This window comes from Meles meles, chromosome 3 (genome assembly GCF_922984935.1).
Source record: "Meles meles chromosome 3, mMelMel3.1 paternal haplotype, whole genome shotgun sequence".
Classification (NCBI taxonomy): Eukaryota; Metazoa; Chordata; class Mammalia; order Carnivora; family Mustelidae; genus Meles; species Meles meles.
The window spans coordinates 134,296,418-134,323,191 of record NC_060068.1 but is presented as its reverse complement, the minus strand read 5'-3'; the positions used below and the strand labels follow the sequence as shown (position 1 = coordinate 134,323,191).

At 41.1% G+C, this 26,774-nt stretch overlaps 1 protein-coding gene across 6 annotated transcripts in view; it reads right to left on the bottom strand.

Annotated features, from left to right (window-relative positions):
* EBF1 (EBF transcription factor 1) overlaps positions 1-26,774 on the bottom strand; it is a 387,643-nt gene that overhangs the window by 16,908 nt on the left and 343,961 nt on the right. For all 6 annotated transcript variants that reach the window (XM_046001039.1, XM_046001042.1, XM_046001043.1 and 3 more), the window contains exons 11-12: positions 16,575-16,663; positions 34-99 (exon numbers count right to left, since the gene is read on the bottom strand). In XM_046001039.1, the coding sequence (XP_045856995.1) occupies positions 34-99; positions 16,575-16,663 (155 nt within the window). The remainder of the gene's footprint in view (positions 1-33; positions 100-16,574; positions 16,664-26,774) is intronic.

Here is a 26,774-nt window from a genome sequence, read left to right as displayed (position 1 = left end):
GCCCACGTGGGTCCGAGACCCCGGGCCGCTCACCTGGTTGTTGTGTGGCATTCCATAGAGCGCCTCCACCAGATCTGCGGCCCTTTTGAGGATGACTTCCTGTCAAGAGACAAGCAGATGCAATCTTCCAAGTGACGGCCAGTTGTTCCCTTTTCACAAGATCACACTCCGGCTCCCTCTGGCCATACTTGGCGAATGCACTGCTTTCAAGGCAGTTAGCTCGGGGAACCCCAGAATGGTGTTAAATCACCAATTTATCCCTGTTCACATACACACTTAATTGAGTCAAAAGGTGAGCATCATTGGTACTGCAAGATAAAATACATCACTCGATAGTCTGCCATGGGCACGATAAAGCACTCATATGTTTATTGCTGAATACAATTGCGAGGTCATTTACTAGATTACTACAATCGATGTCATTCAGTGCATGTTATGAATCCCTAAGATGTGTTTATTTAGTACTTAATTGCTTATTCCAGGAACCATGACCTTATCAGACGGGTCATTTTCAAGGGATTTCCAATCAATCTTTGGCTACTAGAAGCATGTAGCATTAAACTTCTTTTGTTTATCTCCCTTGTGTGGCAGAGCCAGGATATAAGGGAGTGACAGAGTAAACCCACATTTCTGAGGCAATGCGCCGTTTATCAGAGGTGCTTACAAAAGGAGTCTCCTGCCCCCGGAAGCTCCCTCTGCACCAATTTTCATGACTGGCAGAGTCTGTTTCTTTTATAGCAATCCTTTGCTATTTCAGGATTGTTTGTCATTTTCCCCATTTGTTCATTCACTCTTATCCTAGATGTATGCTCTATTTTTCATTCCAGTTGAAGAAAAACTCCCTCTTTTCATTGAGGTGGGCTTCCATATTTAGCTTGCATGCTTATTTCTAATAAACAGCCCACTCTACAAAAGTGCGTATGGTGGTAATTTTTGTCTTCAACCCAAAGAAGTCGCTCCCTCTTCATTCCGCCCTTTCTGCAGATTAATTTCTACTGGAAGATGAAGAGGAAAGTTAAGCTTGTAAAATGGAGGCTTGTCAGAGAAGCAAACCGAAAGGTACAGCATGATGACCAGAGGGGGTTTGTAAGAAGTTATGTTTACGATTTTTTTTTTTTTGGCCATGAGTAAAGTTTCAAAAAGAAGTTTAAATTTAAATATTTTACACAATAGATTTCCACATGGAGAAGCAAAGGAGTTCAATTTTCATATACTGTAGACGCTGATCATAAAATAGGGATATAATTACATTCATTTTGCTGTCACCATAGCCTCTTCAAAAATCCTTGAACAACTCTTGAAATGACAAGCTTTTAGATACATATTAGCATTTTTCAATTTTAAATTTTCTATAATATAAAATAAAATAGTTGTCATACTGCAGTATCTACTTATGACATATATAATGTCCTAAATTCAAAAATGAGATAGAGGGGTTTTCACTTCTCAATAAACATTTATGCTTGCCTTAAGTTGCTAGACCCCATTTATAAAACAGTTCAGTTATTTTTCATGTAAGAAGTGAAAAGCATTATATAATCAGTGGAGTTTGAATCAATACATCTGAAATAATTTCTTTATGTTTTTAATGCAAGCTACAAGATAATTTACCACTTTTTATTCACAGTATTGTCTGACCACAGCATTTAATAATTTACTACGGTATGGCCACACTAAACCCTATCCCCATATCAAATTCGGCCTGTGCTGCTCTCACTAAAACCTCATGGCTTTTTCTGGCTCTTAGGAAAGATTAAAACAAAATAGATCAAGTTAGTTTATTTACTAAGATTTGACTTCTCTGTGTCTACATTCATTTATTTCTTCAAATAAATATTTATACCAGTGTTTGGGTTTGGCAGCGAAGGTATTTTTCTTTCTTTTCATTTTAGGAAAAAAAAAAACAAGTATCCTGTTTGTCAGAAGCAAGATGAGGTGCGGTCGGAAACTGCACTTGTGAATTTCAATCTTGGAATACTATCACGGAGGACTCTGCAAAGTGCTTATTTTAATTAATTATACAGAACCAGGGAGGAGGAAAATTCAAAATAAACTCTAAGACCTTTGAAGTTTTCATAAACCTGAAAAAATTCCAACTGTTTGTATATGCTATACATTTTACTCTCATATATTTTTGATGACAAAGTTTTCCAATGACACAATCCAACCGCTTTTTTTTCTGCTTATGCAATACCGAGAGCTCTAATCACCCTTTAATCCTTTGAAAATGAAACATGTGAGTCCTGCTTCATAAAGTTACATCCTTCTTCTACCCAAGGAGCTGGGTCACACTACCCCACTAGGCACATGGCCATAAGAGAGTCACTAGCCCAACATCACTTCAGACCAGCAGTCTTATGGAGAGTGAACCTGGATTTTTGTCCTGAAAGTGATTTCCTTAAATGATATCTTGCCCATTCTAAAATGTCCTTTGCTGAAGAATCGACATAAGGATTTAAGGAATAGCCCAAATTTGGTTCAGCTTTGCCAGTGTGATTCAGCTTCTATTAGTTATTTCTGCAAATGGGAAGAAGAAAGGAAATTTCTGGGTCCTCTATGAGTTAGTGCAATGGACCTGCAAGGTGCTTGGATTTTGGTGACCAGAAAATTGCTCTCACCTCCATGTCATTACGCTCCCAGTGAACTAGCCCCCAAGCGTGTTTGTGTTGGGGATCTAATATATTGCCTTTCAATCAGAGCTGAGAGCCACTGAACACACAGACAGAACATGACGAGCAGGTCAGGAAAGCAATAAAGATTTTACAGAGCTGTCCAAGGTGCTAAATTTACTCAATAATGGGTTTGGCACCATAGTGTTAACCTCTCATTTACTACCAGTTTGAGGGACTAAATTGAAGTAGCTGACTTCATTTACCTTGAAATGTATATTTTATGACATTATGTAAGTAGATTGAAAGGGCACTGCAGTTTTAACAATTTAAAGGCTAAAGCATGTTTAAGATGAAACTTGAATATTTATTGTATATTGCACTTAAAGTATATAGAATGTTAAAATGTATTGATTAAATTTGTAAAAGGCATTATAAAAATGACAGGTAGTATAAAAGATGTATGCCTTTTAAAATCAAATTGATAGCGTATGCTATCTCTTCTGTGGTCACAAGTGTAATTTTTTCGCAGTTTTATATGGTAATTTGAAAAATCTGTAATTTCACATTAGGAAATGATTGAGCCTGAGATGTTAAAAAAAAAAAGAAAGAAAGAAATTTCCCATAAGGGGAAGAACTGGATGTTTCATATAATCTTTTGTCTCTGAAATTGTTCCTAAAGTCTTATTTTTTGTGGCATTAGGAGGGAGTATAGTATAAGGATCCTTCCATTCTAATATGCAATTTTAATATTTCTGAAAAGAAAGAGCACTTGACTAGTACTAATATCTAATTTTTCAAGGCATTTATTTGTCAGGAGAGATTTTCTCTTCTTTTCATAATGTTTAAAACATCTCCCAGTTTGCAGTTTAAAAGATGAAGGTAGAGATTAGATTCTTCTAAGATAATTAATCCTATCTTTGGATTAAAAAAAAATCCCAGTAGGGAATAAAGAAGACAAATACTACTATCCCAAATATTGAAAAGCCCCAGAGTCTCCTTATAGAGCTAAGGCTTGTTTTCCAATCTACATCCTTATTCAAACTATTTTTCTTTTCATGGCCTTGGATCTCCTCTCTTAAAGAAACAAAAAATGTTTATTCCTTAAAAACAACAACTTTCACTGATCTATTTTCTCTCACAGTTAAAAACTGGTTTCCCCTGTCCTGTTATGACCATTAGTTTATGATAATGTGAATGGGGTTCTGCAAAGAAAAAAGGGGATAAACTATTGAGAGTCTACAGAAACACTGGGGAAACCCAACTCTGACAAACAGTTAAAGCATAATTGTTATGGGTTTTTACTTATGCTTCAGAGCCTTTATAATAAAGATGCTGAATGGACTACAAATTCAGAAGGAAGATTCATCTTTACTTCCTATGTTGCAACTCCATCAACTGGCAAATAATTTTTGAGCTTCCTGTTGCCTCCGTAGTCAACAAACCAACATTGCTCTCTAGCACTTTCCAAGGCAGAGTATCTTCCCAGAATTAAGGTACAGGGTTCTATGGGGTTACAAAAGATTCTCCCTATCATCTGGTCCTACCATCTTTATCCAGTCTCCTCTCCCTACACATCTGAGGAACTGCTCTCTATTCTGGTCTAGCTAGTCCTCCATAGCCTAGAAGCAAAATGTTGGCTCTTTCCCATCTCCAGATCTTCTCTCCTTTCACCTTTTCTTTATTTGGAATGCTGACTTCAAACTGTGCCCATTTACAATGCCTCCTCATCCTCCAAAGCCTGAGAATGAAGATGGTGTTGGTGGTTTGGTTAAGGGTAAAAATAACTGTTGTTTATAGAAAGTGGAACATGAACCCATCCAATCTTCACAGAGAGCCTTTTAAGGGGCTGTTCATACCACCATGTGGCAGACGAGGAAACCAAGACTAAGAAAGGAGGGTCAACTTTCCTTGCGTCCACCCGGCTGACCACTGGCTGAGCAGGGAGTCCGTCTCGGGTGTTAGGCATCACAGCTTTTGCTCTGGAGTATTATGTTCTTCTGTCAGAAGGAATTCTACCCGCACCCCGCTTCTAATCTCTCTCATTCCTCTGAGAAATGGTGCTGACTGTTCCCTCCAGCACAGCACAACAGTTGATGCTGTGGGCTCATTTTCCTCTGATTTTAACTGTGTTAGTCTTCACTCTCCACCACTAGACTGTAGGCCCTTTGAGGCCAGGAGTATCTGATCGCCTTCCCTAAGCCCCTAGCATAATGTCCAGCAGACCATGGACCTTGAGAAATTCTTGTTGAAAAGTTTATTCTGAGATAGTTTCTTATTTTCAAAAGTACTAGCTTGATTTATATGATGGAATGACAAAGGCATATATTTGGCCTGGGTTATAAAAGCAGAAGACTTAAATTTGGTATTCTATTTGGCTCCAGACCTTTTAATCCAATATATAAATTCCCCAAGGTCAAGTCTTGATCACTGTGGGGGTTTTTTATGCCACCTTTTTTTTCTTTTATGAATTTGCTCTTTTACTCCTGCCGGCTTGTGATTACATTTTAATTTTGTGATTAATATAATGAATCATGTTGGGTACAGACATTATCTCAAGTTATAGGCTGCTAACAACATGAGGTTGGTCTTGATGCACATCAGCCTTTTATTAACTGTACTCTTAGACCCTTAGAAATACTTAGGTATTTGCACAGTCTTGAGACCCAGGCATATCATGTCTGATATGCAGATATGGCTAATTCATCTTTCTTTGGGGTTCATGAGGGTAAAAACTCTGGGGATTATTCCCCTTCTATGTGAATCTTCTCTTCAATGTCTGCCCTCAGACGTATAGGCAATAAGCTCCTATTCACTGGCTACATCTAACCTTCCAGGGTGAAATGGATGTTTGTCTAACTGTCCAATACGGCATCTGTTTATAAACCCAATTCAGTGTTCCGAGTAATTCAAACCCAGATGAGCAGGGGAGATGGCCTGAACTTTCCTTCATTCACAGCACATATATCAACTCATAAAGCCAGGGGAATACCCCTTTACCAACACAACATTAATTTCCAAATTTCTGAATCAGAATTTGAAGACTTGGGAGACCCCCTGTAATATTAAGGTCCAGGGATACTTCAGCAGTTTGAGAGGACAATCTGGACTTGGCTTTATGCTCCCTCGAGTGGGAGATGTTTTGCAGGATGTAGAAGAAAACAGAAGCTAAATTACAAAGTCAGGTTGACTTGGGCGATTCCTGAGAAAGAAGCAAAATACCTTTCTGTCCCTACACATTTGCCTGATGCCCATTTACCATCAATCTGCTTTGCTTTATCAGGAGATTCAAGATACAACAGGCCCAAATACCAGCAACATAAAATGGAGTGGGATGGCATGATCACTCTTGGGTTAGAGGCGATAAACATCTATCAATGGAATCAGCATTCATTTCATTTGCCTCCTCACTCTGGAGTTTACCAAAGGGTCCAGATTTGACACAGTATATCCAGCTCACTAGCCTCTAAGTTCTAGCTTCCTCCCTGCTTCATTCTGAAAGCCTGGGTGACAGGGCTGATTGGAACACCCGCAAGCTGAAAAACTGATTGGAAGTTCCTTGTAGCCCATTCCCTGCAGAGACTGATGTACAGAACGATAAATACTAGTTGTCCTGAGAGGTGATTTCTGAGCAGGTTAGTTTTCTATCCCAATGTCTTTGGTGTTTATTCAGCCTAATGGAAAATTCCACAATGGCAGACTCTGCATTCTAAAAAATCATATCATGAGGCAGGGAGGGAAGGAGTAAAACAAACCCAAATAATACTTGAGGACTGTTTAGTTTCCGATCCTCTGAGACATTCCTCAAATTTTTCATTTTTCTGGTAATAGGAACTCAAAAGACAGCTGACCGCAGATCATTAGGAACCTTTCATGTCACACTTTAAGCGCTCTTTACTCAGAAGCCCTATGACTGAGAAGAGTCACTTACATTTAGCATAGATATAATTAAACATGTTTCTGTTGAAAGGGGCATTCTCATTATGGCTAAGGACCACTTTAGAGTAAATTGAAATGGAAAGGAGGAGCATAGATGAGGTGTAGGTAGCAAGTGGTTATTTCTAGGGAAGCATAAAATGCCAAATGTGGAACAATTATATTTTACAACCCTGCATCCTAAAGACTTCCTAGTACTTTATTATATAAGAAGTTTCAGCTGAAGCTTACGGAATGCTCTAGCACATACTTATTGCCCACAGTCTTTAAAGAAAAATAAAAGTCAAGCCACAATTAAAATCTGCAGAAATTTTCAGAACAAAGGAATTCAGTAATCTGAAAGATTCTACTGCTCTTAGTACAAAAGGCATCAAAGGCGTTCTAGTCCAGTCTAAAGAAAATGTGTGTGTGTGTGGGGGGGAGGTCATCGGCACCTTCTCTAATTTTAAAGTTGGTGTTCTCTCCAGATTAGATGAGAGCCCTCTTCCTTCTCAAACATCTCACTACGCACCATCATGCCACGTGGCCAGAGGCACACCAGAGAGCTATGCCTTTGTTGCAAACATGGCATAGAAGTCTTCTGAATCACATGAAATTAAAGTAGGTTGTAAGCTAAGGCAGCTATATCAACGTAAGACATACTAACTTACATGATTGACTTTTACAGTGGAAAGAAAAAGGCTGTTTTCAAGCAGCCGTTATTGCCTCAATGGAAAAAAAAAATCAATGGAAGTGAAATGAACAAGAGATTTTGTCTGAGTTGCAGTTAATACCACTGAAGAGCTATGGATAATAAAAGGTCAACAAATAAATTAGCCAGAGTGTTATGAAATGAATGATTTGGCTTCTAATTTTATTGAGTGAAAATTGTTCGCTGCCTATTAGACCAGGTAATTTTTATCTGGTGCCCCAATTCCTGTTCCGTAAGCAATCATATAGTTTTAAGAGCTGTTGGTTCGATCGCGTGACCTCTGAGAAGCCGGCTCGGACAGCTGACTGCTATGATGGATAACTAAGCTTGGTCTCCACAAGGTGCCAACCCTCCCTTTCCTGCAAGGGGATCTCATAAAAGAAACATTACAGCTTGATTCATTTTACCAAAATGTTCGACTTTTCAAGTGTCAGCAGTTAAGTATAAATTGTGAAACCAGGTATTTCTGCGAAGAGTTATGACAATGGCTTTCCCCCCTCTTTTTGGTCTCCTGGCATTCTCTTCTAAATGGTGTCATGGTAATTGGTGAATGGGAGCCTGGGGTGCTTCCCGCCACAAATACAGTGAAAGATGGTGTCTGCACCCTTGTGAATATGACCTGCTTGGAGGTACAGAGCTGAACTCGGTAACCTCTGGCCGGCTCTTCTTATTCCAATTCATTGTACTGGTTTAAGACCGACGTTCTGGGTTAGGTCCTGCTGAGTGGCCTTGGAAATCGACTTTCTGATCAGGATAAAAGTCTCTGCTTAAAGAGAAGGCTACGGACAGAGGTGCCTTTTTCAGGGGTAGGTTGTAAAGTCAGCACATGAAACAAAAACTGCCTAGAGTCAAAATTACCCTTGAAAATCTTTAAAGTCGCCCAAGGTCTGGGCTCTTAGAAACACAAAGGCTGAAAATTAACTACTTCTGTTTCTCTTTGTCTTTGGGTTGTGGATTCCCTTTCCCTGGGGCAAAGCAGAATAAATGTCTAGTTGGAAAGGAGAAGGACCACTGAGTAAACAGAGAAATTTACTGCCGTACCTACCTACCCGTACTTCTGTGTCTACGCGTTTGGGGTGTGTGTACACAAATGTACATGTATATTTGTATTTCTGGACAAGTACGTATTGTTAAACTTGAGTAAGTGATATGTGCTTGCTGGAGCCGTGTTCTACTTCGAGGATATCCAAGGGAGGAGAAAACAGAGTTTGCTTTGGTTCTTAAACTGTCGAACATCATCGACTACTATATGCACCTCCAGACGAATGATATCTGTAAATTCCCAGGGCTTTACAGATGGTCCTGAGTATAACTGCAATTAAAATCCACTGCCTCAAGACTGCCGGGGCTGTTCTGATTACTCTGATGCTTAATTGAAGTGTAACTCAAGGCTGGAAATAGTGAGCAAGGTTGAAGACCTCCCTCCTAGTGTCTGTTTCTAAGGGCTTCTGTCTAAGAGGAAGGTTTTGGACGGTGGGGAGGGACACAGGAGTTAGCCCCTTGTTCCTCGTGTGACTTCTCCCTGAACTGAGGAGTAATCACATTCCATGCCCCTGCCCACAGGGCGTAATGTGAAGTAGGGTCAGTGTGATCGCCCTCCTCAAGAGCTCAGAGCTAAAAACGAACTCGGAAGAGTTTCCAGAATTCAGCCACGGACTAACTGCTATGACAGGTCCCAACGACAATGACTCTGCTGCTAAAGAGAAGAAGAATGATCTCCAGTGTCCGTATGTGCATGTGGTTAATTCACACCGCCAGCTGCCACTTTTGCTTGGCTCAGCCCTTTCTGAGCTAAGTTCAGTCCATGCTACCATTTCCCTCTTCCTCCACCCCCCCACCCCCACCCCAGCCCTGGCCAAGCTTGAGGATATTTTTAGGATTGGATAGCAAAATTCCTTTTTCTTAGTTCTTGTTTCCTAAAATTCCTTTTTCTTAGTTCTAGGATGCAGTGCTTAGGGATACTAGCTCTGGGCCTCAGCGTAGTTGGCTCAAATCCGTGCTCTGGTACCGACCAGCAGTGTGAATGCCTGACTCCATTTCCCCATCTGTAAAGCTGGGTTAATACTCACATCTGGTTCAGCAGATGTATAGTCTGTGCTTAACTGAGCCGTAGCCAACACTAATACTGATAACCTTCACTTGTTTTCCAGAGAACTTCCGCAAATGATCTGCATTCTTAGAGTCAATGCACACTGTTAGATTCTGAACAGACTACCAGGGAGGAAGGCAGATGAGGTAGAAAACCTGCGTTCACCAGCTGTGTAAGCTTAAGAAGATTACTTGGCCTCTCTGGGCCTCACTGTCCTCATCTCTGAAATGGGCCCAATACAATAATGACGGGTGGAATAACTTACCAAAAAACAAGTCAAAGGTAAAATAAGGAAGGGAAAATTACAGCTCTTGTGTGGATCATGGGCTTTTTAAATGAAGCTACAATCTGTCTCCCTCCAGAAATGCATACTCCTAAACCCGCCCCCTCCCAGGGTTCTATATTTAGTCTCAGAGGGCCTACAGGACAAGGCTAAGCTCCCCCCAACACAAGAGGCATAAGTAGAGGGGCCACCAAGTCTCTAACTTGAACATATTATCAAAATAGGTTGTGGAACTTGCCTGTGAGGTTTCTGGCAAATACAGGGGAGAGAGGAGGAAAGGGGGCTGCATTCATAATTTGTGCTTTTGACAAGAGAATGCAGAGACAGAAATGCTTCTTGTCCTCAAACTCAAGTGTGCTTTTTCCAAGAGTTAAATATACCATATGCTTTGCTTTTGTTTCTGTATTTTTGTCTGGGTCGAGTCATTTTGGTTCCTGGATAAAATGCTAATAGAGTTTCCTCAAATGACAAACATAAATGAATGACCAAGGTAAGAGGATGGCCAGGGTCACAGCGTGGAAGATACAGATGACAGGTTTTTCTTTGCCCTTTCCTGAAACCCTTACTTATCCCCTTTTCTGCTAACAGACAACGTGGTTATGCAAAGATTTCTTATTTGTATTTTCGCCGATGCAACTGCAGGTTTTGAATCACTGATAGTCTTTGCATAAAGACTAAAACAATAAAAGCATAATTAGAATACATTGTATACAGCCGACTCCAGTTTTATTTTGCCCCAGCTCTGTATTTATGATAAATCGCTAAACACGAACGCTCTTTAGGGAGGGTGATTTTGGGTCTCGTCTCTCCATTGAGCAAAAACAGTGCCTGTGAGTGGAGTCTGAATTTCCATTCTGCGAGTGTACAGTTGAACTGAATAATATTTGGCACAATGCAGTGCACAACCGAGCCACTAAATGGCTGATTTACTAAATTATTATTAGATGAGCCCTTGCTGTTCCAAATGAAAGTGCAGTCACTGTCTTCCTTCATGGTGTGTTCAAATTGTTCTGTGTTTAAATATTCAGCATGAGGCTAATGCAAACTGATGAACTGAGACTATAAACATTCACTTTCAATACAGATAGAGCGACAGAGATGCAACATATCATGTGGCCTGCGGAGGTGAAAATGATTTATATTTAAGGATGTTGCTGCCTACTTCCATTACTTTAAGGTACTCTTAATTAGCATGGTGTTGGAAATGACTAATTCCCATGTACAGGAAGAGCAGACTCGTGGAGGCTGAGATTTTTCCGCATGCCAATGAAGGAGAAGGGGCCATAAAGGACTGGCCGCCTGTGAAGTCCAAAAGCCCGAGTCTTATCTGTGGCAGGCTGCACTGCACCAGCCGAGGATAACACGTCTCCTGGTAGAACTATGGTTTTTGACATTCAATGTTTTTTTTTTTTCCCCCTAGACCCTCCCGAAGGGCCTTTAGTGCCTCTTCACTCCATCCATCCCTCTGCAATCCACATCCCTTTCCACCCAGGTCGATCACCCAGCCACCCTGACACCTCTCCCCAACTCACCAACTTCTTTCCTGACACCTGCTGGAATGGAGAGCAGCCCTTTGCTCCTTGGAAGAATACAACCCTTCTTCCCTCCTCCCCTTTGAGGGCAGTTATAGGCAAGCACTTAAAATACTGTGATCACTTACAGTAGATTAGAATTTTTTATTGGTGCCGTGTTGCCATAACAACATGAAGACAGCAGATGACTTAAGCTAAGCTTGCAAAGCAAAAGGCTGCTCATCTGGCAGTTAAAATGAATACAGTTCATTTCACAAGTTTCCCATATGGACTCTTAGTGTATGGTAATGAGGAGACCATATGGTGAGAGAAAATGCACTGAGAACAATTGGGTTCCACTGGCTGAGTGGGAAGTTGGGAGAGAAAACCCGGGTGAGAGATTCTGGTGTGTGCGCTCTCTGGGTTCAAGGTTTGCTTGAGGTTTGTTTTGGTTTTTGTTTGGGATGGTTGTTTTCCATAGGGGTTTGCGTTTCTTAATCCACTCCTTAATATGTCGGCTGTGCGAAATGACAAACATCTTGCAAATTTTGCAATATCATTCATCACAAACTGTCAGCAGTGTTTGCAAATCTGACTTGCAAGATCTTTTAAATGTGTTGTTCTTAAAAGGCAACAGAACTAAGTTTTTAGACAAAGTGCAGGAAAATTTAAGCACTTCTGACAAGCAGAAACATTAACAGTAATCATTTTAAAAACACTCGCATCTTTTGCCTGCATGTTTAGCTGTAAATAATGCTAGAATGTATAAAAGCTTTAAAGTAAAAATGTAATAAATACTTTTTATTATGTTTCATAAAGGATAAAAAAAATGCCGTGAGCCATGTGTATGCGTTATCTGTATATGTGAACGTATAGAGATGGATAGCTTCCCCCTCTCCTTACTACTAACCAGATTGGAGACCTGGGAGGACAGCTTGAAAAAGGCTCTAAAGTCAATTCTGTACTATACATGCTTCATAAAAGATGAATATAAATGCATTAGTTAGACACGGTGAGCTAAATTAGAAGGTCAGGCAGGGCTGGGAGGGCTGAAAAATCACACAACCAATGAGTGTAATTACTCTTTTTTAAGTCTATTAAGTGGTGTTGTTCTATCAAGGCTCAGGGGTATAGGACAGGAAGAACAAGATAAAGTAATGTGTATTTATTACTCCCACTGGATCAATTTACCAGATATTTTCAGCTCCATAAAGCAAAATACACAAATGCCGCCTTTGTTACTTTTCTCAGACTGCTTTATTTTCTCTAAAAAAGGGACTGGCTCTCGCAGGAAAAACCGTTTGCCCCATGGAGGTCCCCATGCCAGCCCCTCTCAGTGAGGGAATGAGAGAAAGCTGGCAAGAGTTTCAGTAGGATAGGGGCGAGGTGTAGGCGAGGGACAGGGAGAGGAGCCAGTCACCTCAAGACAGAACTATCTGGCTTTCCAGATCTGAAGGCAAAGTGGGAATGGGGCGCTGTGGTCACCGTGAGGCGGTCAAGCCCAAGGACTCACATCTTCGGTCTCCCCCTGGCTAGCTGTGAGGGGCTCTGGAACTTGGATTCCCATGGAATGGGGAGGACCCACCTTGCAGGGACTGCAGCCTCCATATGCTGAAGTCATGCTAGATGCCAGCGGGGCCCCCTTATAGAAATTCTCTCACTAAGGCCCAACAGCAACCTGTTGGGGCCACAGCAGGAAGAAGGAGGGACAGGGGCTGGAGAGGCTTGTGCCACCGCACAGCACGGTGGATCTGGTTTTCAAACTGCACGTCTGCCTGAGTGGAGAGCTCCCTCACTGGGCCTCTGTACTCTTTGAACACCTTGACAAAGCAGGGCTGGCCACAGGAGAGGCACCAAGTAAACTTCCCTGCTCTCTGGGACTCACAGCCAACACACGGAATGCTGGCGGCAGGGTCCCCTGTCCCCGCCTTTGTGCTCCTGCTCGCTGACCACTCAGGAGGAAAACTTGCAATAAACTGGAAGGGGATGGAGACACCTCTGGCTTTCCAAACAGTGAAAATTCTTGGCTCAGTGTTTCTGGATTATATCATACGTGCCAGTGTCTCACAGTCCCTGACTGACCGCAGTCCCCATCCCCTCACCTCCACACTACCCGCAGAGTCAGCCTTCACCCCAAAGTCAGTCACGGGTTCTTCTCCCTCCTGCCAGGATCCAGAGAGGGAGGCAAGTTGGTATGAGACAGAACAGAATGCTTCCCTTTAAAATCTTAGCCCGCCCTTCTCCCTGTGTATCAGAAAAAGGAAACCAAAAAACACCTGGGCTTTGGATAATTACAGTATTTGAAATTTGTGCATACAGCCACTGTCACTAATGGTGACCTTCGGGGACAAAATGATTTATGAAGAATGATTCAGCTCGCTCCTGTTTCCTCATTTGGTAAGTGGGAATGATGTCTGCTCTCCCGACTTCTCTCCGAAGATGGGCTCCAGTAAAACAAAGCATGTACAAGTTCTTTGAAAAAGCACAAGCCAGTATACAAAGGCATATTATTATGGAAAGCTGTCTGCTTGGTCTTTGGAGCAGTTTCATTTGACGGAATATGTGGGTGGTTGTATGAATCTAGCTTTGTCTATTCACAAACACATGGGTTTAATAAAGTGCAGTTTGTTTTTTAAGGTGTGTGGTCCATGGCTCACTGAAACACTCCTGTCTGACAAACACTGACCATGATTCTAAGAAAGGCGGAGCCCATGTTTAATCCCCCTAACAATGGACAGCAAGAGTGTAAATCTCTCAAGGGCACAGGAATACCTCGAGCTGGCTCCATCCGCTGCTTCCTGACCCTGATCTTGAACTCTCACTCCACCTTAACGTTCGGAGCCAGGAGGACAGCCCTTGTGATGTGAGTCACGGGAGAGCTTCCTGGGGTGGGCTCCTGCCAGAGCCCTTGCACAGCTCGGTGGCTAGATGCAGGCTGCTGAGGGTTTCCTTAACACACAAATCCATTGTGTGCTGATGACTCCTCCCAAACCCAGGAAAAGAGGGCTGGGAATTCCACCATGAGGCCACCGGGGATGAAGTGACACATGCCCGTGCTGTTCGCTCAACATAGCTGAACGGGATGTGCGGCTGGAAACTTATCTTTAGAAGTACACAAAACTCAGTCCTACATGCCTCTTTCTCTTCTTTAGGAATAAGACAAGTACTTCCTGACTTCTTTAGACCTCAGTCTTTAAACCAGATTTATCTTCTATTTTTCAATCAATATTTACTGAGAGGCAATGGTGAGCCAGGGTGCTATGCCGGAGGGCACCCGCAGGATAACCTCTGTATCCTTACATGCTCCCCATGAATTCGGCATGGTTATTGTCACCATTTTTTAGATGAAGAAACTGAGGCACAGAAGATAAATCACCTGTGCAACTGCTCGCCAGGGTTAGACGTCCTGCTTGGCAGAGATTGGGTGGCAAAGCCCTCAGAAGCAAGGATGCCATTCTCACTCACTGGTAAAGAATCGTAGATACCTTTTGTTGCGTGCTCAATAAGCGGTTAAAACAGCAATCAGAAGAGGTAGAAAATAGTCCCATCTCCATTTGGTAGAGAAGGAAACTGAGGCACGGAGAGGTAAAGAATTTTGGAGAAACAACAAGAACAACAAATTCTGACCCCAGCTGCATAGCTAATAAGTGTCCCTGCTCCGAGTCCCACCCCTGCCAATCTGACTCTCCAGTCCTTTTAGCAGATTCTAGAGACACCAAAACGCCAAATGTAAAGTGAAGACTGTCCCCAAGTGGAAAAAATAAGAAAAATCTGGCATTGTAGTCCATGCCTTCTTTCTACCACTGAGACACCTAAGGCACTGACTGGTGGGTGGACATAACATCATTCACATCACTGCACTATAAAATGACCAATTACAGTCTCACAGAGAATGCATGGGAGCTAGGTTCTTGCACGTTGGAGAAACTTACAAGTCAATCTCTCCAAGGCTCATCTTCACTCTAGACAGAGACTGCGGTTCACTATTACTATTAGATTATTTAATCACTCACTGAGAGTAAGTCAGGGTGGAAGAGAACAATCTGTAAGACGGAGGCCCGCTGCAAAGACCAGGATACGAACAGACCAGCACATCATATGACTTCTTCCTCTGCAGTGAGTTTTATGGAGGGGAACAGCAGGAGGCTTTGCTGGAAAGCTGAAGGTTGAGGCTGAAGGCTGCATGGTTCTACCCCAGGTTTGGGCAGAGAAGAGCCGTTCTTGCTGGTCACTGTACCTCTCATCAGTCAGGTAGTGTCCCTCCCTCCCCTACTGACTCCCCTCATCTGCCCATCAGTTGGTGGGACACCCTTCTCCTGGGCAAGGTCTGTTCTGACAGGTGACCTTGCTGCCCAGGACACCCGGCCTGCAGGGAGCATGTGACGATAGACGAATCCCCCAAAGAAATCTGCTGGACTAGGAAGAATGTCTACTTCATTTTTCTAAGTGTTTTACAAGAAGACACAGACCTAGAAAGGACATATCTCTAGCCCTGCTCTGGCAAGAGAGCATCCCTCATCTACTCATTTAATTTACAGAAATTTTCATTTGTGTAGTAAATGAAACTTCATTTTACTGTCAGTAAATGGTAAATGGTAGTTCCACTAATTCTGTTCTCTGAATGTCTTCAGCATTTGACTTCTCTACTTGGGAGTCCTCACAGAACTCTGGTTGCACTTTAAATGTGCCCATTACTTCCCATTGTCGTTAGTTGAGCATAGTGATCTCTTTGCCACAAGGCCCACAGTCCTCGGTAGAGATGGTAGCACTGCCCACACTGCCAACAGGTACAGAATAGAAGCCAATACATGTGAACTTCCTACTTTCTGTATTAGCAACTAATGACATATTGCTGCATGGCATATATGACTTGGTCCTGAATTCTCGTTTCATTTCTCACATGTTTGTACTATATTTCCAGTTAAGTAGGATGCGTCTGGTAGTTAAGAGGCTCTGTCTTATCTGGCAAGTTGTAAGATCTGCCCATATGTTTCTTTTGAGCTCTAGCTGCACTGGGGATAAGTGTAAATCCTCACATAGGTAGAAAGGCAGTGTTCTCTTTCCTCTTGAGAGTTGGTGTGAGGCAGGGATTAATCACCTGGACTTCGGAGTCAGGCTGTATAGTTATGAATCTCAGTTTAGCAACTGACATGCTATGTGATCTTGGGCAAATGATTTGATGTCTCTTTGCTTGATTATTTTCTTCTCTAAAATGGAGGTAACACCTACCAAACTCAGAGGGTTTTGAAAGGAAGAAATAGCATCATGGAGGTAAAATCAATATAACGATTTTGGTATTGTTTTGGTATCGTTTACCTTGTAGTACCAAGCACACAAAGCCCACAAATGTTGAGTTGTTTGTCTATGAACTAATTTTTATCGACAGCAAAGTTTTCTGCTAATCACCTAAACCCAAGTGTCCAGAGACCATAACCCAATAAAGAGGTATCCTGACCTTTGGTAAACGCTCAGGGTCACCAGGGTGCCGAGGAATGACCTTCTGTAACCTCTGGAAACCATAATCGATGGTGGGTTCGTTGAGTGCTGCAATGAAGAAGTCACATGATTAGAACAATCTCAGGAAATAAGGCAGACCACAACACTGATGGTATGGAAACAAGCGGGAGTCCAAAGTTTAATTTACACTTCTGAATTAGATCATGAGATGATCAGATGCTCAATTCCCCTGCTGAACATTTCTGCCATCTACTTCTGCTATTGACCATGGTAGGCAGTGATTTGCTCAAAAGAACAGTAATAGCAGGTCCCAAACTTTGTTTTTCTGGCCAAATTCTATATTCCTTACATAACCACAAATAGAAAGTAAAATGGTATTTGATGTGAAGTTTTAGGATTCACTAGTTAGCAGCTTAGGTCAAAATCCCCAAGCGCTTGACTAAGGGTAGCTATAGATTACAAACAGCAGGAGAAGGACGAGTACTTGCTTAACTGAAAACTCTCTGGTAAGCCTCAGCAGGTACATCTCAGTCCCTCTATGGCAACGAAGCCTGAGACCATGTGGTGAGGGGCAAGGAGATGGGATCTTCTCGGCATAGGAGGCCGATTCTCCCCTTGGATAGAGTCTGCAAAATGATAGGTGTTGAACATGCCCTTGACACAACACCCTCACATTGAAAATGACAGCCGCGTTCACCAACATTAATATTATTTCAGGAAGAAGACCGGCCTCTGTGGAGCACTGGCTTGAAACAGCGAGATCTCCAAGAAAAATTCTTAAAAAGACTAGAAGAAGAGCAAACCTGCAATAATATTTGGAGACAATGGGCCTTATTGCACGCATACTGTCCACACTCTCTTCAAAGCAGCCTTAAATTAAATGTGTGATATGCAGTGGACTCTGGAAATTTTTAAAATTTCTTCCCAAGAGGTGAAATATCTTCAGCCTTCCTCATCTGACCAGGAAAAGATGGCAGATCCGTTCTCTACCCACATCCCCCTTATCCTTTAAGTGGTAAGTGGGTGGGTGGGTGTTTTTCTTCTTTTCTTTTTTAGTGTAACGAACGTTTTCAACCACATATTTTCTCCCATACTGAGTAAAAAGACAGTCTTTGTAGTTCTGACATTTAGCTATACATTAGAAAACAAGTTGCCACATGCTTTACTTAAAATGCATTTCCATTAGCCTAAATTTTAAAAGTAAGATTCATACTACTACTAACTTTAAAAAACTGTATTAAATTCAAATAGGTCCCAAGGCTAATGGAAGCAATTTGTATACCAACCCAAACTGACTGGCCCACTTTTCAAAATACAGGTATGATAATCTTGTGGTTTTAAAAGGACATTTAAATTGAAAGACTGTGAGTTTAGTACATAATTATACCAATAGAACCCTTTAACTTGTCAACTTGTAAATCTAAAAGGCTATCAATCATTTCTAAAGAGGAAATAAACCTTAAAATTCCTTGATTGACAGTGCTTACTTTTTATGTAACGGAAAAAAAAAAAAGGGGAAAAAAAAAAAAAAAGCTGTGTAAAGTGGCCAGAAATCCATTTACAAAAGTACATTGTTTTACATAGGTGAGTAAAAAGCCAATAATTACACCTCCAAAAGACACATAAATCAGAGTAAGTACTTTTTCCTCACTTGTATATTTTAAGTTGGAGTGAACTTCAGGTAACTTTTTATTGAAAAGATTTTTTCCCAAATGCAATGGTTATTGAAGTTGTTAATAGAGTAGCATTTTCATTTAAGACAATGTAATCATTTTTGCAAATATGAGATTTAGCTATCTTCTTCCCCCTTCCCCACTTCCAAACAGTAAACTTTCAACCTGTCTCTTGTGGAAATTAACTAAAATTATACCCAGGTGTACCAAATTTCTCTATCTATACTAGTATATGAGTTAAGGCACAATATTTATTATTCCTCCCATTTTATGAATTACTTTCTAAACCCTTGAGAAGAATTCTTTTTTCAAATTAGATGTGTAGAGAAAAAGCCATAGAACTCTTTATGCAGGGAAGCTGTTACTCGTAGAATCCACAGTACTTTCTCAAGAAATGCTGGAAAGAGACAGGAATGAGCACCTAGGTTTAAGTTATATATCACATCCATCCCCCACCCATAATACTAATTGCCATCAAAGATGTTTAACCATAAAAATAGCTTTAGACAATTAAATATATCATTTTAATATCTGAAGACATAATTCAGCATCCTGAAAATTCTAATTCTTGCTTTTATTTTTTTCATCTAAGCCACCATTAAACTTGAATTGTTGACCTGCTCCTTCAGTTGTTTGCATAATAAATTAATTCCTGCTGTGTCAAGAAACCCATTGTGGTTAAATGAATGACTGTCTGACATACAGTGCGGAGGATGTGTTTCTCTGTCCATCTAGCCAACTCACAGCACAATGACAAACACTTAATATCTGCAATTAAAAGAACCAATTCAAATATCATATGGAACTAATAGCTAAAGAGCTGAGGAGAAGTCATTCTGCTGCCACAAAGAGTAATTAGGTTAGATATATTAAGCCCATTATTCAAAGGAAAACAAGTATCTGCTCTATGAAGTATACTATGGGAGGGGGTATATTTCAGATAATAAGACAAAAAACGGGCTCCTGAGTGAGAGGGTCCGTCTGATAAAGACTGTTACTTAAAAACAAAAACAAAAAAAAACAACTGAAACCAGATTAAATGTCTAGGGAGCAGGATGGTTAAATCATGGCACACCCGTGGAATGGAATATGACGCAGTCCTCAAAAGCAGTGCCATGGGGAAAAAACAGTTACTGACATCTAAAATATTGCTAGGCCAACGAACAGATTACAGAAGCATATGTACAAGATGGTTACTTTAAAAAAAAAGAAGATTTTATTTATTTATTTGTCAGAGAGGAAGAGAGGGCACAAGCAGGGGGAGTGGTAGGCAGAAGGAGAATCAGGCTCCCCACTGAGCAGAAAGCCCGATGTGGGACTCAATCCCAGGACCCTGGGATCATGACCTGAGCCAAAGGCAGACGCTTAACCAACTGAGCCACCCAAGTGTCCCACAACATGGTTACTCTTAAGAATTTGAACATACATAGAATTAAAAAAGTGTCTGTGTATAAACTGCCTAACAGTAGTTATTTCTAAAAAAGTGGATCTTGAAGTGCTTTTCTTCCTTCTCTTCAGCTATGCATTCTCTGAGCTTTCCACAATGAACATATATTACTTTTATAATCAGAGAAAAAGGTTAAAAGCAAGAAATTGTTGCTGAGATGGAATTTGACCTCCTTGTATAAAGTAATGACATAAGAAACTATGCCTTAAAAGGCGTCTGTATACCCTTTAATAACCTTGCATAGGTTATTACAGACCATAAGAAAAATAAGTAGTATACTTTTGGCCAGTTGTATAAATATGTGACTATTCATAAACTCTCTGAAAATCAACAGAGAGGGTAACGAGGAGGAATCATAAAGAATGGTATATTTATTTCATCAGTGGGGGTAGTTGTACCTTAGGGACATACGTCTACTCTGCAAGAATGTAATATAAAGTTAATCCTCCAACAAAGTGACCTCATTGTATTCAAAGCACAGGGATCAGGAGGCACCAGTAGAAATGGGACTAATCAATTTTCCCCCCTAAAAGTTGGGACAATTCTGAGAATCTAGTAGAGAAAGAAAAAAAAAAAAAACGTAATTGAGCATAATTAACTACAAATAAAGAAGCATGAGCATCTTAGGTTGAAAAAGGAAAAGCAGATGAAGCTGTAAACTACAAAAGGAGTGCAAGACAGCATTACGTGACTCTGCTTCCAAACACCTCATCCGCAGTGTCTAAAAAGGGCTGCAGAGGGTGTCTTCTTAAACCAGGCACCAACAGTAGCAGAATAAGGGACACTCAGAGCATTAGGAAAATCTGGAATCCCCCAATTAAAAAGGCCCCATTTTTAAACCATCAGACTGGAATGGGAGCGATGCAGGCATTTTAAAACTTCCACAAGATAGTGCATTCTCCACTGATTCAATCATCAGTCCCCTCTAACCGTGTGTCCAGACGGCATGTGTAGGAATTAACTGTTTGGTGTCGCAACACCAAAAACCCTGGAAAGGAAACTTCCTGAAAAGTGTCTGTCATCCGACCCCAGCAGAGGGATGGACTACTCTGTGGAGTCAGAAAGCAGCTTCCCTCCTTTCAGAATTGCACCCTCTTGCCCTCCTGAGGTTCAGATCGTGGGTCCCCACCTCTGTTCCCGTTTCGTAGGAAGCTATTCACTGGGGTCACACTACATACACTTCACAGGACACATGGATTTAAGAGCAATCAGACTATTGAGGGACCACAGACATTTGACTTCAAGTTGTTTTCCCCTGTCCTGTTTAAACTTGGAGATAGATACAAGTTGGCTGAGTAAGTTCACTAGGACTCTACGGAGCTGTGTCCATATGCCACAACCGTAAGTCTGGAACTTTCCTATAAATGCACAGAAAGCAAGAGCAAATTCCTACACAGGAAAGCAAGTTTCCAGGCGGGTGCCCGGCTGAGACTGTAGAAGAGTCCTTTCAGAGCTATGGTATGTTACTGGGGAGTGGAGGTTGATAGAAAGCATATGATATATGCATGGGCTTGGCATTTCAGGGACATCAAAGTCATTACTTTTCTTTTCTTTTTTTTTTTTTTTGAGATTTTATTTATTTATTTGACACAGAGAGAGATCACAAGTAGACAGAGAGAGGGGGAAGCAGGCCCCGTGCTGAGCAGAGAGCCGGATGCTGGGCTTCATCCCAGGACACTGAGATCATGACCTGAGCCAAAGGCAGAGGCTTAACCCACTAAGCCACCCAAAGTCATTACTTTTCAAAGAGTAAAAGTTAATTAAATGGTTAAAAAAAAAATCAGGGGCACCTGGGTGGCTCAGTCAGTTAAGCATCTGACTCTTGATTTCTGCTTAGGTCATGATCTCAGAACCCTAAGATTGAGCCCCACACTGGGCTCCACGCTCAGCCAGGTGTCTGCTCTCTTCCTCTGAATGTCCCCTCCCTCTGTTGCTCTCCCTTCCCTCTTTCCCAGTGCCCTTGCATGCCTGCCCGTGTGTGTACTCTCTCTAAAATAAATAAATCTTAAAAAAAAAAACAAAAACAAAAAAAAAAACTTACATCTGGCCTTTTGCTTATCAATGGCTTTGGGTACCTTCCCAATCTCACAATCTCAGACTCCCCTAAAGCAAACCAGTAACTTTCTATGCAGAACCAATCTAAGCAGAGTCCTTCTTCGGGCTTCAGCTGAGGTCCTGGTCCAGACAGAACAGCTCTGGTTATACAAAACTATTGTTTATAGTGTCCAAATATTCATGCAGCGTGAAAATAATACAACTCGATTTTATGCAGTAATACTAATGACAAGATTATAAAATCCACTCAAAACATCTGGAAATGAGTAATCCTAACTAAATATATGTGCCATTTGTGGCCTTTTCATGCCTTTAGTCTTTTTTTTTTTTTTCCTAATCCACTTCACAAACACATCAAATAAGGAAATTCTTTTTAAGGGGATTTATGTGCAAATTAAAATCGTGTAGTCAAGAAGGATGTATTCTCAGTTATGAAAACTGATTTTTCTCTTTTCAGAGTTTCTTTTTAGAGAAATCACTCCTCTGTCCTCCTTAACTTCTCAAATCCGTATTCCTGGAAACAATGGGAAGGAGGGGCTGGTAAGCTGCGTTCACAAACAGCACAGGAAAAGTACCGTCAGTGCCATTCCAACGTTAGCGCGCAGAGTTCCCCTGCTTTTATAGCTCAGCGACTCACTGCAGCACTTTAACATATTTCTGGGGTTTTAATTTCCTTTTTTTAATGGCTGTGTGACATGATGTCATTTTGACTGGAAATAAAAAGAAATGCAGATATTAGGAAGGTAATATTTATATTCTATTGCCATTTAATGTCTAAACAAATATCTAGACTCTATGCCAAGTAATAAATAAAACCTCATAGCAGAGGCAATGATAAAACCAGCACCTGGGTCTCCAAGCTTCCCTGGTGACTACTCTATATTTGAACTAAAGGAGTAACAGCAGAGCATTTCCCTTCCAGGCAGATCCATTCTGGGCACGAGAGTTATTACATATGTGTTAGGCGAGGCTTTTTGTTCCATAATGGCCCCATTTTTTTTCTCAGTCACTAAATTAACAACCAGAGGTAAACAATAAAACAGCAAGCTATCTTCACAAACCTATCTTTAAGACTGACTTTAAAATATATAAACCGAAAAATCAGCCACAAACCTAAACAAGAGCCAGAAATATGGTTAATGAAGAAATTGGTTGAATTTCCAGCCACTTGGCTATTTCATTATCTTCCTAGATGTCTAGAGCATGGACGGTATATTCTGGTCATCTCTTCTGAGGAAGGGATGTGCTCCCGAAGAAACCTAGAACCAAACCCCTTGCAAGAGGAGCCCTGCTTTCCATGTGAAGTGCCTGCACTGCCCAGTGCCCGGCCTCGGGAGCTGGTGAGGCCCAGGAGAGGTTTGGGAAGAAGCTCACTGGACTGCAGAAAGCTGTCCCTGAACCCAGAAGGGTGTCAGAAATGAAGCCAACTGGGCACAATTTACCAACACAGGAGCCAAAGGAAAATTTCTAACCTGGATTTATTTGAACATGCCATGACTTCTCATTTGTAGTCTTCAAAATTCTGGATGCGTGGCAACAACTTTGAGATTCAAAAAGCAAGTGAAGGAATGACTGCCTCTCTCTACTGAAGGTGCATTCAGAGGGACTAGGTGGGCTCACGGCAAGGAATGGAGCTGGGGGAGCATGCAAGGTACAGACCGAGAGAAAATGAGCTGTAAAAAGGATTGGGAGCTGAGCCCAGGATGTTGGAGCGCAGCGGCTTTTGGGAGAAAGAGATGGAAGACGCTGAAGCCTGGCAGCCAGAAGGCGAAGAACCTGTGAACATTGGGGAACTAATAACTCTTCCAGAAGCAAAACAATCAAGAACAGGAAGAAAGAGTTAAGAGTGACTTGGTTTTGCTTTTTAAAATGGAAACAGTTTTACTGCTTCGCTACATCTAAAACAAATATATTCTTATCGTATAAAAAAATACAAAAGAAACCCTATGCATATAGAGTCATTATTTATATCAGTATATATGCCTTCAGACATTTTCACAATACTGTTTTATATAAATATAGGTTCTATACATATTTATATCCACCTCGTTCTTTTTAAGGGTTGTAATATATTGCATTATATAGATGGCCATAATTTCTGTAACAAATCCCCTGTTAATGGGGACTTATGCTTCCTCCCCCACACACAGCAGATTTTCACTGATTTAATGAACAACACTCGGGCGAAATTTGTGGATAAAAGAGTATGCACATTTCAAGTCTTTTGATACGTGTACTTCCTAAGTATCCTTTACCAAATCAATGCTAACTTACACTTCAACAGGTTACAACTAATTTTTAAGACTTTTACATCCTAAACCTTATGTATTCTCTAAGTTCTAAGGACCTCTGAAGATTTTTAATAGATGCTAACGACCATAATGATTAGTTGTTGAGGTATCATTTTAAACATACCTTGAGGTCATATAAGACCCTTTTCCCAGTAATATCAAGGGCTTAACAGACATTAGTGTGGTGATTCCTTCAAGATGCCATCACATGGAAGTAAAAAATCACTACTCCCAGTTCTAAGGTGGGAAACTGAGGCACAGACAGTGCTGGCTGTATAAATTAGAACAAAAGCCTCAATGTTTCACTTACTCTTCCAGAAGGACCACTGTATTTTCATACAGATTTTCATACAGATCATACAGATGTTGCAAATACAGTATATTTGCAACATACTGACAAGTTCTGCTCGCACTTCGATTCAATGGCTTCTTTCTCGCTAAGTTTCTGTGAGACAGAAAGCCAGTCTGGGGAAGAATTCTGGTGCCCCGACTCCTGACTTCGTGCAGGTGAACGAGTCATTCAGCCTGACTTCTTGACTTAAAGCTCACGGTCAACAAGCACAGACATTCTGGAGGAGGAGGCCACCCTGGTATTTTAAAGTTTCCCCACAAGTGATCAAGAAACTGTTTTCTGTTAGGTTTGAGTTGGGCTCTCGGAGGTTGATCTGTCTTTTGGGGAAAAGAGAACACGGAACACTGCTGAGCTACATCATACCCACTTACTTCCTGTCACTACCGGTTGGTATTTTCTAGATGATCCTTGGTGAGAAAGTCACCAGCAGAAGTAGAGCATCTCTTCACAAACAGACCCCTTCCTTGCCCTGGAGGGTTACACTCTATCTAAAATGGGAAGTAGGTGAACGTACAATAATTAGGGAAAACTGTACTGCTCTCTAATTGTAATAAAGTTGATGAGAAAAGTTGCCCCTGTTATTGCATATGATGTGCTCTTCAGGAACCTTAATTTAGATTTCCAAATTTGATACAGGTTTAAGACTAAAATTAAATCCCTCAAGCAAACAGAAGCCTAAAGATCTTCATGATTTTTTTTTTCTGGCCTTTCAATCTTTCTACTTTAGAGTTCAGAAAAAAAAAAATGGGGGGCGCCTGGGTGGCTCAGTGGGTTAAACCTCAGCCTTCAGCTCAGGTCATGATCTCAGGGTCCTGGGATCGATCCCCGCGTCAAGCTCTCTGCTCAGCAGGGAGCCTGCTTCCCCCTCTCTCTCTGCTTGCCTCTTTATCTACTTGTGATCTATCTCTATATTTCAAATAAATAAAATCTTTTAAAAAAAAAGAAAAAAAATGGATCATTTATGATTAGGTCTCAAAGCCAGATTCGCTCATTTGAACTAGAATAGAAGTATGATTTTCGCTGTGTAATGGATGACGGTGTTTAAGTATCGAAAGCCAACACAGTCTGTCTTTCTTAGCATTTAAGGATATATCCATAATTTTCTTCCTGACTGGCATATCTTCTGATATAACAAGAATAATATTCTCTCTATAATTGTTCTTCAGATTTCTTCCCAAAGAGTTTTGACAATAACTGCTATCAAGGGGGTAAAATCACCCAGCCTGTCTGATAAACATGTTTCTTTGCGTTCCCACCCCAGCGAGTGCTTGACACCGTACTTTTATCATCCAGTGTGTGTTCAGAATGAGCTTAGAACAGCAATTGTCGGGAATAGGCAGGCGATAAACCGCATTGATTTAACACATCTTGTTTTCAATCATGCTTGGATTTTCTGAGCACGCATTTTTCCTGTACTCTGGCTTGTAGCTTTTATCTGACGAGCTGATCCCTTTTCACTGGAAAATGAAAAGGTCGCACAATAAGACACGGTTTACTGGAACTTGAACACGCACCAGGGAAAGTATTTTAGATAAATACTGTCAGACATAGTGGAGCTGAATTTCAACAACACAATTGCTAAACAACAATACTTATTACTCTCCTAGAACAAGCTACCAGTAACTTATGGCTCTCAGCAGGGAACAGCACCGAATCCAGACTCCAAAGCTAAACAACCCTTCGCTGAGCCCCGTGCTAACCAAGCACAGAGTTCTGGGCTGAGGTCCTACTTGTGATTGTTAATATCATGGTTTTATGAGACAACTCAAAAAACTACTCCCACTGTTCACAGTGCTGTTTCCTCTGAACCAGCGGACAGGTTTCAGAAGAGCTGGATAATGAAGTTATGTTAGCAGGGCTCTGTAGACAGACCGAGGGGGGGAAAGTGCCAAGAAAAGTGAAATAAAAGTGACTCTAAACAATCCATTAATTCCACTAATAAGACAGGAATGTACTTGTAACAGGGATTAGGGATTAGAGGATTAACTGATTATTTAGTAATATTTTAATAAGCCAACACGTACTCATAACAAGTATGTTATGTAAAGAGCTGCAATGGCTTTCCAGATAAGCCTGGACATCATTATCAGCCTGAAGTCCAACTAAATGGCATCTTGATATAAAATAAATGAAGTCAGCCTTTTTCAGTATTGACCCAACCTACGTGATGATTATTGCTGTGTATCATTAGTGTTCGACTCAGCCAGAAAGTCTCCTCTACCTGAACGGGAGTCAGAACCCTTTTCTTTTTAGCCTTAACACACATTCTCATTGTATCCTTATTCATTATCTACTCCAAAGCTTCTCAAATTTTCCCCATGCACAGTTCCTTGGGCAGCTCGGTGATCTTTTTGTGGTGCCTCTAAGAAAAAAGAAATGC